Here is a 17,204-nt window from a genome sequence, read left to right as displayed (position 1 = left end):
ATCTGCCCTCTGCCTATCCATTAAAATGCATGTGCTTCCAGTGTTGAGAGTCTCTCAGAAGTTAGCGTTAGGACTACAGAAAACGGGGTGCCTTGACGGGGCCTGTAACTTACGCATGTATTTGCAAATGTGTACAGACTAAACCCTGTTCTTAACGTATATGGTTACGGTGTCTTGAAAATGTATTCATACCCCTTGAAACTTTCCACATTGTCATGTTACAACCAAAAACATAAAATTTATTTTATTGGGATTTATGTGATAGACCAACACAAAGTGGCACATAATTGTGAAGTGGAAGGGAAATGATAAATGGTTTTGGTTATAAAAGTGTGGTGTGCATTTGTATTCAGCCCCCTTTACTGTGATACCCCTAAATAAAATATAGTGGAACCAATTGCCTTCAGAAGTCACCTAATTAGTAAATAGAGTCCATCTATGTGTAATTTAATCTCAGTATAAATATAGCTGTTCTGTGAAGCCCTCAGAGGTTTGTTAGAGAACCTTAGCTATTGGAAACTATAGTGCCATTTGTACTACTAAAAATGATATGAAAAACACCAGAGCAAAATGTAATAATGCATTAAAGTGTTTGTTCACCAATGCCAGAAGTCTGCCAAGCAAAATAGGTGAGTTGGAAGCTCTGGTGCATGAGGAGAGCTATGATGTAATCTGTATTGCTGAAACTTGGCTTCAATCCTCACATGACTGGGCTATTAATATTCCTGGCTATGTACTCTTTCGGAGAGACAGGGTAAAAGGGAAAGGTGGCGGGGTCTGTCTCTATGTTAAAAGTGATCTCAAAGGAAGTGTGAAAGAGGACCTGGTTGATGGAGAGTGTGATGAGTCTGAAGCATTATGGGTGGAACTGCATATAGATGTGCGTAGTTCAAAGTTCATCATTGGAGTTTGTTATAGACCACCCATCGTTAACGAGGAGGTGGAGACTCTGCTCCTTGCACAGATGGAAAGGGCTGCAAGGGCTGGGACAGTGATAATTATGGGGGATTTTAACTACCCAGAAATTGACTGGAGTAATGGCACTGCTGGGACAGTTAAAGGGCAAACATTTATAAACCTTTTACAGGATAATTTTACGGTCCAGTTTATTGAGGCCCCAACTAGGAATGAAGCTCTGTTGGACCTGGTAATCTTAAACCATGCAGACCTTATTACTAATGTGCAGATAAAGGAACACCTGGGTAGCAGTGATCGTAACATGATTTCATTTGATGTTAGCTGTAAACAAGAAATACATACGGGAAAGATAAAAAACACTTAACGTCAAGAGAGCAAATTTTCCAAGGATGAGGGCTGCTCTCCAAGATTTAGACTGGGAGGGAATATTGGCATCAATAAACACAGAACAGAAATGGGAATTCTTCAAAAAGAATGTTTGGGACCTCACTGCGAAGTATATTCCCATGGGCAATAAGTTTATAAGGCTAAAAATAAAACCCATGTGGCTCACGATCAAAGTTAAAAAAGCTGTAAACAATAAGAAAAGAGCTTTTAAAAAATATAAAAATGAAGGAACACTAGTGTCGTTTAAATGTTAAAGAATTTAACAGAATATGTAAAAAGGAAATCAAGGATGCAAAAATTCAAAACGAACGACAGATTGCAAAAGATAGTAGGACAAACCCCCAAAAATTCTTCAAATATATTAATAGTAAAAAGGCCAGGTCTGAGCATGTAGGCCCTTTACAAAATAATCTAATCTAGAGTGGGTGACTGGGAACAAAGAGAAGGCTAATTTATTAAAATACTTTCTTCAGCTCTGTGTATACAAAAGAGCATGGAGGAGCTCGGTGTATACAAAAGAGCATGGGGGAGCTCATGTCCATAATGGGGGTGGTATTGACACAGCCCCGAATGATCCACAATGGCTCAAAAGTGATTTGGTCCAGAAATATTTAGACAGAATAAAAAAAAGGTGGATAAAGCACCTGGACCTGATGGCATCCACCCACGGATCCTAAAAGAATTGAGCTCTGTAATTTCAAAGCCATTGTATCTAATTTTTAGGGACTCATTAATGACGGGAATAGTACCACTGGATTGGCGCAGGGTGAACGTGGTGCCTATATTTAAAAAGAGATCAAAGTCTTTACCAAGTAACTATAGACCTGTTAGTTTAACTTCTATATTTGGGAAGATACTGGAGCGTTTAATAAAAGACCACATAGACGAGCTCTTGGTGGAAAAAAACATTTTAAGCAACAGACAGCATGGATTCATGAAAGACAGACGTTGTCAGACAAACCTGATTTCTTTTTATGAAGAGGTAAGTAAAACCTTGGACAGAGGGGGTGGCTGTGGACGTGGTATACTTGGAATTTGCAAAAGCGTTCGATACAGTTCCGTACACGCGGCTCATGTGTAAGGTAAAGTCTACAGGCTCGGAAATATCAGTTTGTAAATGGATAGAATATTGGCCAAAAGACAGAATTCAGAGAGTAGTGGTTAATGATTCTTACCCTGAATGGTCTAAGGTTATCAGTGGTGTACCCCAAGGTTCAGTGCTGGGACCCTTACTTTTTAATATCTTTATAAATTATATTGAGTCTGGGATCAAAAGTAACATTTCTGTCTTTGTAGATGACACCAAGCTATGCAGTAGAATAACGTCCTTACTGGATGTCTCCAATTTACAAGCTGACCTCAATGCACTGTCTAATTGGGCGACTATGTGGCAGATGAGGTTTAATGTTGAGAAATGTAAAGTTATGCACTTGGGGGCTAAGAATATGCATGCATCATACATGCTAGGGGGAGTACAACTGGGGGAATCCGTAGTGGAGAAGGATCTGGGGGTTTTGGTAGATCATAAGCTCAATAATAGCATGCAATGCCAAGCTGCGGTTTCCAAAGCGAGCAAAGTCCTTTCTTGTGTTAAGAGAGGTATGGACTCCAGAGAGAAAGATATAATTTTGCCCCTGTTCAAATCATTAGCAAGACCTCATCTAGAATATGCAGTTCAGTTTTGGGCACCAGTTCTCAAAAAGGATATCGGGGAACTGGAGAAAGTACAGAGAAGGGCAACCAAACTGATAAGAGGCATGGAGGAGCTCAGCTATGAGGAAAGATTAGAGAAACTGAATTTATTCACTCTTGAGAAGAAGAATAAGGTGGGATATGATCAACATGTTCAAATATGGTTCATATAGTGAACTTGGTGTTGCGTTATTCTCTTTATGGTCAACACATAGGACAAGGGAGCACGCTTTACGTCTAGAGGAAAAGAGATTTCATCTCCAAATACGGAAAGGTTTCTTCACAGTAAGAGCTGTGAAAATGTGGAATAGACTCCCGCCAGAGGTGGTTCTGGCCAGCTCAGTAGATCGCTTTAAGAAAGGCCTGGATACTTTCCTAAATGTACATAATATAACTGGGTACTAACATTTAGGCCCGGTTCACACTGATGCGAGTTCATGACGAATGTGATGCGTCAAAAACACTTAAAAAATTCGCATGTCATCCCTAAAGTCATTGTTTTCAATGACGGTCGTTCACATACATGCGTTGCGATTCCTCTACGAATGCGATGCGATTAAAAAAAAAAAAAAGGGTCTTGTGAGAGTTTACTGCGTTGCGAATTTGGTCTCCATAGACATCAATTTAAATCGTTCTTGAATCGCATTGATGGTTCACGTATGTGAAAATTCCACCACACTACTCTCCACAAAAACCAGGAACTACACAGGAAGTTAACACCTTTTTTTTTTTTTTTACATTATGATTCCATTGGCTAGAATATCAATCGCAGCTATGTCCAACTCCTGAAATTCATGGTAAATTCGCACCTCACAAAAGGACAAAAAAACAGAACAAAATCACAGCGCATCAGTGTGAACCGGGCCTTATAGGTAAAGTTGATCCAGGCAAAATCCGATTGCCTCTTGGGGGATCAGGAAGGAATTTTTTCCCCTGCTGTAGCAAATTGGAGCATGCTCTGCTGGGTTTTTTTGCCTTCCTCTGGATCAACTATGGGTATAGATATGGGTATATTGGATTGTAGGATGTTTTTTATTTTATTTATTTATTTTATGGTTGAACTAGATGGACTTGTGTCTTTTTTCAACCTGACTAACTATGTAACTTAGTGAACAAACCGCATCATGAAGGCCAAAGAACACACCAGACAAGTCAGCGATAAAGTTGTGGAGAAGTTTAAAGCAGGGTCAGGTTATGATAAAATATCCCAAGCTTTGAACATCTCACGGCGCACTGTTTAATCCATCATCCGAAAATGGAAAGAGTATGGCACAACTGCAAACTTACCAAGACATGGCCTTCCAACTAAACAGATAAGCTGTGCAAGGAGAGCATTAATCAGAGAAGCAGCCAAGTGGCCCATGGTAAATCTGCTAAAGCTGCTGAGATCCACAGCTCAGGTGGGAGAATCTGTCCACAGGACAACTATTAGTCGTGCTCTCCACAAATCTGGTCTTTATGAAAGACTGGCAAGAAGAAAGCCATAAGAAGTCAGTTTGCGGTTTGTGAGAAGCCATGTGATGGACACAGCAAACATCTAGAAGAATGTGCTCTGGTCAGATGAGACCAAAATTAAACTTTTTGGCCTAAAAGAAAAACGCTATGTGTGGAGGAAAACTAACACTGCATATCACCCTGAACACACCATGGCAGCATCATGTTGTGGGGATGCTTTTCTTCAGCAGGGACAGGGATGCTCGAAGGGCGTTGGCTAAAATTTGTCTTGTATACACACGGTCACACAATTGTTGGCCAACAGTTACGAACGTAGCGACGTACTACGTGGTTTTTCAGCTCTTTAGCGCCATCCTTTGGGCTCCTTCTGATAATTTCGTGTTAGTAGAGGTTTGAGTGTTGATTCACACTTTTCATCTCGCACTTTTCAGTTAGTTTCTGAACGGCTGTTCGTCAACCATGTTGCGGAATCAGAGGAGATAATGTGTTATTTATTTATTATTGGCCTTGGAGTTATTGCTTTGACATTATTTTTTTGGTTGAATAATGATTTGATTTGGTATATTTTCTATATTTTTGGATGCATAGATTGCACTTTTTGGTTAAGTTCTATTGGCAGATAGCATGTCTAATTTTTTTTGTTTTCTTTTTTTAAAGGGGATGTGCACTCGTGTGTTTTTTTTTTTTTTTTTTTTAAACACTTAAAATTTCACATCTTTACAATGTCACACTCACGTTTTGCAGTAATTTCCTCCTGAGATGTCCATTTTTGTTTCAAATAGTAAGTTGTATAAAATGTGTACTGCCGTTTTCATCTTGCTTGTGGGCATTTGAAGACCACAAGCAATCACTTCCTGGTTCCAGTATTGCAGATCTACCAGCATTCCTTGCTGGTTCCCGCGCATGCTCAATTGTAATGGCGTGGAGCGTCGTAAACATCCTGGTTGCCATCACGAGTGGCGTCTTAGAAAGTTCCCGCCCCGTTGTGATGTCTAACAATAGTATACACAGCAAATCCCACGAGATTTCACGCCGGGCCTCCTCCTGACTGCTGGGAGCAATGACACAAGATCCCAGGAGACAGTGTGGCTAGGCAGGAAATTACGCCAATACCCGCAAAATACCCACCCACAGCCGCAGAGAGTGAATGCAGCAAAGAAAAACCAAGGCACATACATATACACACACACACACACACACACACACAAATATAAAATATATATATATATATATATATATATATATATATATATATATATATATATACACACACACACACACACACACACACACACACACACACACACACACACACACACGTACAAGGGACACCAACACACCAACATAATTGTATCTTTGATCTTAAAAACTACGAGATAATGGTGGTGTGGTAACTTGCCCAAATAAAAAAACAAAACAAAAAAGGCATAATAATATTATTCTTGATATCACTAGAAAAAAAAAAAAAAAAAGCCTCGGTTTGCAATAACTCCATTAGTATCACCAGCAAAGCAGCTTCATTATTATCCCATTAAAGAAGAAGAGAATTGTGTGCTGCATTTGGTGATTTCATAATTTGCCACGTCACGAATGTTAATTCTCCATTACAAACGCTAGTTTACAAGACAGAGCAAATCTGGCTCGTCCTTGCCTCCGAGCATGCGTGTTTGTACTTTGGACTTTTGTCCGACGGACTTGTGTACACACAATTGGAAAATCCGACAACACACATCTGTTGGTGGAAAATTTGAAGACATGCTAGCCAACATTTGTTGGCGGAAAGTCCGCCAACAAATGTTAAAGAAGTTGTTAAAGAAGTTGTATGCAAGCCGCGATGAAGTCGCACAGGGATGTCAGCTTCAAAAGTTGTGAAGTCTGAACCACCACTTACAAGTAAAAAATCAGTATTTTTGCTAAAAAATTACTTAGAACCCCCAAACATTATATTTTTGAAGCAGAGGCCCTAGAGAATACAAAAGTGGGTTTTGCAAATTTGTATGTCACACGGTATTTGCGCAGCAGTTTTTCTAATGCAATTTTTCACACTAACACATAAATACACTTTCATGAATTTAATTTTTGTGCACACAGAGACAATATAATACCCACATTTTGGGTAAAATCTAAAATTTAGTGTTGCACCGGATAAATAGATAGCAAACATGTCACGTTTTAAAATTGTGCACAGTTGTGAAATGGCGTCAAACTTTGATATTTAAAAATCTCCATATTTAACGTTATAAGCCTTTATTGGTTACCAGTTTGGAGTTACACAGGAGGCCTGGTGCTAGAATTATTGCTTTCACTTTGACATTCGCGGCAATACCTCACATGTGTGGTGCGAACACCGTTTGCTCATGCGTACAGGACCAACGTGTGTGTGCGCGCGCCTTTTCACAAGAGCACGGGGGGGGATGGGGGTGCTTTACATTTGTTAGTGTGCCAGTGTCCCACCAATAAATAACTATGAAAGATAGTGGATTTTCCACCGGCAGACACTGACAGATGTTGATGTTGCAATGGACCACTATTGCAGATGTGGGCCACTGAAACAGATGTTTTGTGCACTGGGACACTTGTACAGATGTTCATGGGACACTGGTACAGGGACAGATGGTGCTTGGTGTACTGTGCGGGGATGGCTGCAGTATGTGTGATCTCTGTGTAACTGAACACTAAAATTATCAGTTACACAAAGAGCTGTCACAGAGGCTGCAGCACCCACCGAGCTTAGCGGGGTGAGCCGACACAGATACGAGTCTCGGTTTACACTGTGTGAAGGCTGTGATTGGACACAGCCATCACATAATCAGGAGGACCAATCACAGTGCTCATGTCCCGATCTGTGATGGGCTGTGTCTGAAGATCACAGCCATCACAGGATCGGGCAGACACACATTCTGAGCTACATACGGGTACATCCACTCAGAACAGGGAAGCTCCCACCTAGCCGTTTATGAACATTGGCCAGGTGGGAAGCAGTTAAGGCTTGGTCTAGGTTAGTGTCAGGGTCAGCATCAAGGTCAAGGGTCACAGTTGGGGTCAGTGTGTTTTAGGGTAGGATTATAAAAACAATTTTTAATTTAATGCTAGTATGTTTGGGTAGAAAAAAGCTAAATCAGCATTGTTGTTTCTTAGCCCTACTACAGGTACAAACAAATAATATACACACATATAGTCGGAGCTTTTTTTTCTCAAACAATAGGTGCTGGAACTTAACCACGGCCCCACAACCCCCCCCCCCCCCCACACACACCCTCCAAATCACATCAAATAGTGGGTGTGTTCAGTAAAATTTCACGAACAGTAGGAGGGTCTTAAAGGGGCATTAAATACCAGTATTGCATTACATACAGAGTGCAGAGTTCAGGGGGGTTACATACAGAGTGCAGAGCTGTCACTTGTAAACACAGAAACCAGACTTTTGTGTTTACAAGTGATAGTGGTGAGCAGGCACCAAAGGGTCTGAGCCAGAGGTGGTGGAACTGAGTTCCACCAAGTTCCCCCTGAAAAAAAGCCCTGCATATAGTATCATCATGAACATCAGGAGTAGAATTTGTTTTATTTTTTTAAGGTTCGTGGAAATGGCAAGAAATATACAGCTAAATGTATTTTTTTTTTTTTTGGGCCAGTTGATCTTTGATAATCACCAATGAAGACCCAATTTCTCCTGGAAAACAGACGGTATAACTCACCTGGAGAGCTAGTATTTGCAATGAAGTGTACAGTTTTACTAACATATGCCAAAGTTGCAAAACTGAGTTTAGACATTAGGATTTGTTTTACCTTTCACCTTGAAGGGGTTAATATCAATGTGTGTTTATTTTGATACAGATGGTTTGCTTTTATAATGAATGTCATGAAATGAAGTATTACATAATTACTTTAGGCACTAAGTCAATGTGACAAAATGTGGATAGGATAGGTACTCTCAGTCAGGGATTCACAGACACTCAAAAGCAAGACTGAGTGAGACAATTAGGAAGAAAAACTAGTTGATCTAGACCCATAGGAAAAGGGATGCATGAGTGATAATAGGGGCCAAAAGTGTGGGAAGTGTGGATGCTGACAGCAACTATTTTAAAGCTTAGGAGGCAAACAAGCCGAGATTGGCAGGAAGCCGAGAGACGACGGATTACTTGAAAGGTCATCACAACTGCTTCAGCTTTTTAGCAGGTAGAAAACATTGATGTGCTTCATTACCTTCTACAAGATATATTTTTACTTCTAGAGCTCCTTCAGAAGAAGAACAGAAACGCAGTTTGAAATAAAGAACTGTTAAAATTACTAATTATAGCCAATTAACACTTATACCTCTTGGAAGAGGTGGTCCTTGAGCCCAGTTCATTTGTTGCCGATATGATTTGCTATCTGACATGGTTAAACGTAACTGTTCCTGAGATTATTACCTCTCATTTCCCAGTAAAGTGTTCCTGGGCACACTCCTCTGCTAACTAGACAAGGGATCCATGCTTCACTACATTGTCCTCTATAGAAAGTTCTGTGCTCTGGCACTGCTTGCACTCACTCAGAAGCAAACACCATACCTGACCAAGTTAACTGCGCCCAGGACCACTTCTTTAAAGTGGTCCCATAAGCGGCACGCTTAAATCGATCCCAGGCACAGTTTGGGGCACTCACACTAGCCTAACCGGCCCAAGGGACTGAATCATGCTCAGAATCAAATTTAAGGTGCCAGTGTGAATATGGGAGCACAGATCTCTCCATTTGATGACTATGTACTGAAGCAGGGATCACTATGAGCTGGCTAGCATAAGTGTGCCCTGGAACACTTACGTACAGCCCAGTGTGAGTGCAGACCAGGAGTGGTGAGGGGGGGGGGGGGGGGGGGGGGTAGAAGCAAACTGAGGCAAAGTTTAGTTAAACCAGTCCCAGTGTGAGTATGCCCTAATATACAGGCCAGGAATGGAAACCCTGAAAAATGTTGTGCCACCATCTCCACCACTTCTTGATAATAGATAACACAGCGTAAAAAGAGCAGAACAGGGAGGAACTGCAGTCTTCTCACATAATTTGTAATAAAAACATCTTTGCTATTCTGAAGCTTCCCTCCAACCACTTTGCATATTTTATATATACACTGTGATTCTGTACTTGCCAAATATGCTGCAGAAATCTCTCTCCACTAAGTCTGGCTGCATCCATTTTAACTGTGGGCAGCTGAAGCTTTACACAGACACAGAGGCATACCTTCAGCCCCACAGCTCTCATTGGCCCTCTTATGACTCATCCCCCCTCCCTTCCTGGCAAACTCTCACCAGAGTTAGAGAGAGAGCTGTGCATGATGTCATAAGCCTAGGCTTTTTAATCAGACAAAGAAAAGTGGCTGTGTAAGGTATTTACTGGCAGAATAAAAATGTTTTACTATCCAAAAAGTGTAGAACAGAAGATTTAATAGATGAAAAGATAAAAAAATTACTGAAGGTCCGTTTTAAGAGTTGTTAGGCCTGGAACAGTATTAAGTTTTATACTAAGAACGTTTTAGGAAAGTACAGTTGTGCTTATAAGTTTACATCCCCTGGCAGAATGTATGATTTCTTGGCCATTTTTCAGAGAATATGAATGATAACACAAAACCATTCCTTACACAAACTTTTCTTTCACAAACTTTCCTTTAACATGGTTAGTGTTTGGCTGAAGCCATTTATTATCATCAACTGTGTTTACTCTTTATAAATCATAACAACAGAAAACTAACCAAATGACCCTGATCAAAAGTTTACATAACCCGTGTATTGCCCCCTTTAAACATCAATGACCGCTTTAAGTCTTTTGTGGTAATTGTGGATGATGCTCTTTATCTTCTCAGATGATAAATTTGCCCATTCCTCTTGGCAAAACGCCTCCAGTTCCTGTAAATTCTTGGGCTGTCTTGCATGAACTGCACGTTTGAGATCTCCCTAGAGTGGCTCAATGATATTGAGGTCAGGAGAATGAGATGGCCCCTCCAGAACCTTCACTTCATTCTTCGGTAGCCAATTGCAGGTCGACTTGGCCTTGTGTTTTGGATCATTGTCATGCTGGAATGTCCAAGTACGTCCCATGCGCAGCTTCCTGGCTGATGAATGCAAATGTTCCTTCAGTATTTTTTGATGACATACTGTATTCATCTTGCCATCAATTTTGACCACATTTCCTGTGCCTTTGTAGCTCACACATCCCCAAAACATCAGCGATCCACCTCCGTGTTTCATAGTAGGAATGGTGTACCTTTCATCATAGGCCTTGTTGACCCCTCTCCAAATATAGCATTTATGGTTGTGGTCAAAAAGCTCAATTTTGGTCTCATCTCTCCAAATGACTTTGTGCTAGAAGGTTTGAGGCTTGTCTCTGTGCTGTTTGACGTATTGTAAGCGGGATACTTTGTGGTATTTGCGTAGTAATGGCTTTCTTCTGGCGACTCGACCATGCAGCCCATCTTTCTTCAAGTGCCTCCTTATTGTGCATCTTGAAACAGCCACACCTCATGTTTTCAGAGAGTCCTGGATTTCACCTGAAGTTGTTTGTGGGTTTTTCTTTGCATCCCGAACAATTTTCCTGGCAGTTGTGGCTGAAATTTTAGTTGGTCTACCTGACCGTGGTTTGGTTTCAACAGGACCCCTCATTTTCCACTTCTTGATTAGAGTTTGAACACTGCTGATTGGCATTCTCAATTCCTTGCATATCTTTTTATATCCCTTTCCTATTTTATACAGTTCAACTACCTTTTCCCGCATATCCTTTGACAATTCTTTTGCTTCCCCATGACTCAGAATCCAGAAACGTCAGTGCAGCACTGGATGAAAGATGCAAGGGTCTGTCAGGAGTCCAGAAACTCATTGACCTTTTATACACACACTAATTACAAGATTACAGGTGAGGATGGTTACCTTTAATAGCCATTCGAACCCCTTTGTTTCAACTTGTGTGCATGTTATCAGGCCAAAATCACCAGGGTATGTAAACTTTTGATCAGGGTCATTTGGGTAGTTTCTGTTGTGATGATTTAAAAGTAAACACAGTTGCTTATAAATGGCTTCAGCCAGACCCTAACTATGAGTGAAAAGAATGTTTTTGTGTTATCATTCATATTCTCTAAAAAATGGCCAAGAAATCATAAATTCTGCCAGGGTACGTAAACTTATGAGTACAGCTATATGTCTATTCCTGTAAGGTAAAAAAGGCAATCAAGTTCAACCTTCAAAGGAAAAATTGGGTTTAGCCACTACAAAGGGCAGGGAGGAAGTGCAGAAAAGAACAGTAAACCACAGGCACAGACTTTAGGGTTTACTCTAGTCAGTGTAAGGAAAGTTTAATCCTATGTGAGTTATGTTCTGTTTCTTTAAAATCCAGCTTCAACCATTTTTTCCAGTCTGGTCTCAGTACAAAAAATAAGTATTCAAGGCTATTGCCACCTCTACCTTCATGATGTTTGCTATACCCAAATTTGGGGTGTAACATGTTGCTATGCACCCCAACCCTCACCCCCTGAGCCCCTCAATCACCCCCCCTCCCCTTGAAGTTGGGTGGGAATTTCCTCTTCCCCGCACCAGCTACCCTTTATAAAATTGGTGTAGCTGTGTGGGGCTACATCTGCACAGCCACGTCATTCATTCACAGAGATCTGTGAATGAATGAACTACAAATCCCATCTGCTACAACAGCAGAGGGGACAGGGAAAAAAAAAATAATATGTTGGCTATCAATGCTGACCACCTCCTGAAAATGCTAGTTTCTTGGTTGTCTCTGGCTTCCAAACCTCAAGCCATTGGCTAGGAAATAGCATTGAAATTACAAAATCAGAGGAAGAAAAACTCCCGATCTACTAATTGCTCCAGTTAAAGCCACGGAATAGGAAAAGGCATGCACATTACAAAATCAGACGAAGTAAAGACCCCAGATTTTCTGATTGCTTCAGTTAGAGTGGTAGTTCACCTTTTCAGAAAAAAGATGTAAAAGTGAACACTGTACATTCTCCCCACCCCGTGGTATCCGCTGTACTTACCTCCATGGGTGCTGAGCTGTCAGTGCCCATGCAGCAGACTGGGGATTGAAATACCCACTCTTCTCCCTCTTCTCTATGCACCTCTTCCGGGACAGATCCAAGCAAATCTGATTGGTCAGCGCCAACACAGTCGCTCTGATCTGTCCCAGAAGCTTTTCACCAAGAAAAGGGAGAAGAATGGACATGTCAAATCCCTGGACTGCTACACGGGCTGTATGGGTACAGACTGCTCAGCACAGCAGGTAAGTACAGCGGAGCCCAGGAAAGGGGGACATGGGGAAGGAGCTACGGTGTTAGCTCAGCTTTTAATTTTTTCTGAAAAGGTAAACTAAGGGGTTAATTTACTAAAGGCAAATAGACTGTGCCTTTTGCAAAGTGCAGTTGCTCCAGAGCTTAGTAAATGAGCAGAAGCGCTGCTGACTTCAATCATCCAATCATATAAAAAAAAAAAAAAACACAGCATTTTGCTTGTACATTCCTTGTACGTGTTTGGGTATTCTTTGCAAAGGGAACCGTCATCTCATTTACTAAGCTCTGGAGCAATTTCTCTTGCAGGGTGCAACTGTACATTGCAAGGTGCACAGTCTATTTGCCTTTAGTAAATCAACCCCATAGTGACTCAAATTATTAAAGTCAAAGGCTCATTTTCACTGCCAGGCAACCAGAATCACCATAAGGAGTAATCAGCAATGACAGCTCAACATGTTTCACTCAGTATAGCTTTCCCTCTGAATTAGAATGACTTGTTTTCTCCTAGATCTTTGTGTAAACTGTAAAGGTATCTTCTTAAAAAAAATAAATAAATACTAGATTTGGTCTATACAATTTACCAGCCCTGCATAGAACTGTTCAAAGGCCCAATTTCACTAAAATTATATTTTTAATGATCAGCCATTCATTCACAATGCAGTTGTCAACACGTGTATAAGATATTTAAGTCTGATTGCTCAAAAAAAAAAAATAATAATAATAATACTAATTTGCTCTAAAAAGGAGGTCTAAAGGATGTGCTGATCACTCAAACATTATTTGAATATCAAGGTTTATTTCCATTGTGGGAAAAAAAAATGGCTGTTTGCATTCCAAATTGCTCAAATATTCATAATATGCAAAGCAGTGTAAATTTATGCGGTTACAAATGATTTTTTGTTGCCTTCATAAATTAATGGTACATTTCAGGTGCATACGTGCAACCCATATATCAAAGCCGATGAATGCAAGATGCAGAAGGGTTCCAGCTGGAAGATTAGGAGCTCTGCCTTGTACCTTTTTTATGTTTAATGTCTCTACACCCAGTGTTGTGGGAAATAAAATGACTGCTGTATTAAAGTTTTGTTCCTGTGCTTTATTTAAACCACTTTCTTTTTTTTTTTTTTTTTTTTGGCCAGCTGCATCCCCATTTATTAAACATCAGTCTCCTATGACATACATAGATGTGCATTCAATGAGGATTTTTTTTTTTCTTGCTCCATGCTGCCCAGCACATCAATGCATCTCCAATATGTATACGGTTTAGTGGCAATAAAATATTTAAGACTGTGATCACAGCCCACTCAGGGAAAAATCGACCTGTTTTCTTGTTTTCTCCAGCAGCAAGCTCCACAATCAGACAGAATACAGAAGAATCACGCTGCTGGATCTAATTAGAAGTGATTGACACCTAGATCTAGGTTTAGAAAAAGAGATTTCTTCCAGTCTGGGCGATCTAAGAATAAACTCGGTCAGACATCTGGAAAATGACAGCAGGGAGTGCACTAGAAAACAGGCTGGATCACACAGCCCTGGATACATTGTTGTTTCCTCTAATCATATTACAGTGGATTTAAAGATTGCACTTACTCGGTTACAGCTGTGCTGCCGAACGAATTGTCCTGAAGGCTGAAACAGAAACAAGAAAACATCAGATTACAGAGCGGGGCTCCCAGGCTGACGGAATCCTGTCCGGTGGATGGCACACATACACAAACATGGCATTGCAAAGACAAGCCTTTCTGTTAGCTCGACATGCACATACCTTGGGCTGCACTGCACATGCTCACTGCCTCCCCACAAGGGACTAGCCCTGCTGCTGCAACACTCCAACCACACACAGCACATCAGATGCTGCTCACAGAGACACAGCCTCTGACTGAAACAAACCCAAACGCCGTGTTTTTATTCCACAGGAGTTCATAACACAGACATTGTGATGTTCATAATACATTTCATGTGGTAATGGAAGGGGCTGCTGTAGGTTTGGATTCTGCCTGAGGCTTCATGTATACTGCGCTCTTTTGGACGCCTTTTCCACTTACACGAGAAAAGCAGATTTAAAAAAAAAACAATGTAAATTGTGCATTTTTCACAAACATTTATGCACTTTTTTTTTGCATGCGTTTGGCATTTATGCATTCTATGGGCCAGAATCTTTATTTAGACTCCTTTCATACTGGGGCGGCGGGTCCGTTAGCGGTAAAGCACTGCTAGTTTTAGAGGCGCTTTACCGTTGTTTTAGCAGCACTTTTTGGCCTAGAGTTGCCACCTCATCCCTTTAGCGCCGGTTCACACCGCTTGCGATGCGGGAACCTTGCGAATCCACTGTGGGTTCCCGCATCGCAGTTCACACTGCCCTATGCGAACTGCTGGGAGACAGCGTCAGTTAAAAGTTAATGACACCCCCAGATCAGTTTGCAGATCGCAGTGCGATCTGCAAACTCGGACAGGAATTAAATCACGTGGGTGTGAACACCCAATGCGTTCCGATTCTGCTGCGAACAAAAAAAAAGGTCCTGTGCGAGTTTGATGCAAATTCAGTCATACGATTTGTATGGCTGAAATCGCATCGCGCAGAGATCGCATGTGATTAGCAGTGCAGTGCGAATCACATCCGAACGCTGACATCGCAGCAGTGTGAACCGGCCCTTAGGGCTCTTTCACACGGACGATCCATATGTCCGTTTTTCATCCTTCCGTTTTCGGATTAAAAACGGACATACATGTATCCCTATGGAGCTTCGGATGTCAGCGGTGACATGTCCGCTGACATCCGACCCGCTCCGATCCAAAAAAGTGTAACGGAGGAAAACCCTACTTTTCCATCCGTTTTCAGATTGGATCGGGTGACGGAGGACTCTACGGTCCGTCATCTTCCGATCCCCCATAGGGGAGAGCGGCACTCTGACAGGTCCATCGCTGCACACTGTGCAGCGATGGACCTGTCATCTTCCTGCTCAGCAGGGATTGGCGGAGCGATCCCGGCTGAGCAAGCGGGTGTTCACGGGGTGGATCATCACTGATCCGCCCCGTGTTAAAGAGCACTAAAACCTGAACACACATTGATTACACAGGTTCTGTGACTGATTAAGGTGGTAATTAAACTCACTTGGTGCCTTATCTGCATTTAATTGGCCTCAGAACCTTTGTAATTCAAAGGTGTTTGGGTTTAAAGGGATGAGGTGGCAACCCTATTTTGGCTGCTAGCGGGGCGCTTTTAAACCCCCCGCTAGTGGCAGAAGAAAGGGTTAAAAGCACCCGCGTTGTGGCGCTTTGGAAGCACTGCCCATTCATTCCAATGGGCAGGGGTGGTTTAGGAGGGGTGTATACAGCGCTCCCACACCGCCCCAAAGATTCAGCTTGCAGGACTTTCTTTTTTTCCCGTCCCGCAAGCGTACCGTCCCAGTGTGAAAGCACACTGGGGAGGCATGAGAGGCAATTTTCAGGCGCTTTACAGGCACTATTTTAAGACCCCTTTCACACTGGGGCGTTTTTCAGGTGCTTTAGCGTTAAAAAAAGCGCCTGAAAGAAGCCTCATCTGCAATCCCAATGTGAAAGCCCGAGTGCTTTCACACTGGGGCGCTGCACTGGCAGGGCGTCAAAACAAAGTCCTGCAAGCAGCTTCTTTGCAGTGCTTTCGTGTTTTTGCCACTGGGCTGGGTGCGCTGATGGCCCGAGCCCTTTCACACTGCCAGCGCCCAAAAAACGCCTGAAAAATGCCCCGGTGTGAAAGGGTTCTTAAGCTGCGCTTTACCAGCGTTTTTCAGGTGCTGCCAGTGTGAAAGGGCTCGGGCTTTCACATTAGGATTGCAGATGAGGCTTCTTTCAGGCCCTTTACAGGCGCTTTTTTTAACGCTAAAGCGCCTGAAAACTGCCTGAAAAACGCTCCAGTGTGAAAGGGGTCTTAGCCCGGGTTCACACCTATGCGAATTAGATGTGCATTTCCGCACATCTAATTCGCATAGCAGGAGAATGTGACTGGCTCCCTATGGAGCCGGTTCACATATCTCCAGGGCGGCTGCGGAGCGCACTGCACAAAAACGCTGTGTGTCTTTGGCTCCGTTTCAGGGCCAAATTCAGGCATAGAATCAGCCCTGATTCGTCCCTGAAACGGGGAACAGGGACGCACAGTGCTGCTGTGCGATCCGCAGCCCGTTATAGTGTGAACCCGGGCTTAGTACTAAAACACCTGAAAACTGCCTCAGTGTGAAAGGGGTCTTACTGTAGCGTTAGGATGCAGTAACACGCCAAAACATTTTTTGGCCCAAAAGTTTCATGTACACAGGACGTTTGAAAACCTCTACAGAACGCTGGAACTTGACAGCTATTAACCGACATTTCAAAATGTAAATTTTGCCACTTTTACACGCCGTGTTTATGCGTGTTTTGCGGCTTTCAGCGTTTGCATGTAGAAGTGTTTTTTACAGATAACAAATTCCACACTTTATTAGGCCCTCCCAAATGCCTTTAGCCCTGGTTCACATTGGTGTGTCTT

General features: G+C 42.1%; 1 protein-coding gene across 4 annotated transcripts in view; it reads right to left on the bottom strand.

The window, feature by feature from the left end:
• The window catches only part of FAM13C (family with sequence similarity 13 member C), a 229,668-nt gene extending 215,087 nt beyond the window's left edge, over positions 1–14,581 (bottom strand). For all 4 annotated transcript variants that reach the window (XM_073596307.1, XM_073596310.1, XM_073596309.1 and 1 more), the window contains exons 1-2: positions 14,472–14,581; positions 14,297–14,335 (exon numbers count right to left, since the gene is read on the bottom strand). In XM_073596307.1, the coding sequence (XP_073452408.1) occupies positions 14,297–14,335; positions 14,472–14,554 (122 nt within the window). In that variant the 5' untranslated portion in view covers positions 14,555–14,581. The remainder of the gene's footprint in view (positions 1–14,296; positions 14,336–14,471) is intronic.
• Positions 14,582–17,204: the final 2,623 nt, after the last annotated feature.

Source organism: Aquarana catesbeiana, linkage group LG08 (assembly GCF_042186555.1).
Source record: "Aquarana catesbeiana isolate 2022-GZ linkage group LG08, ASM4218655v1, whole genome shotgun sequence".
Lineage (NCBI taxonomy): Eukaryota > Metazoa > Chordata > Amphibia > Anura > Ranidae > Aquarana > Aquarana catesbeiana.
The sequence above is the reverse complement of the archived record's forward strand: the minus strand, read 5'-3'. Positions and strand labels throughout refer to the sequence as shown.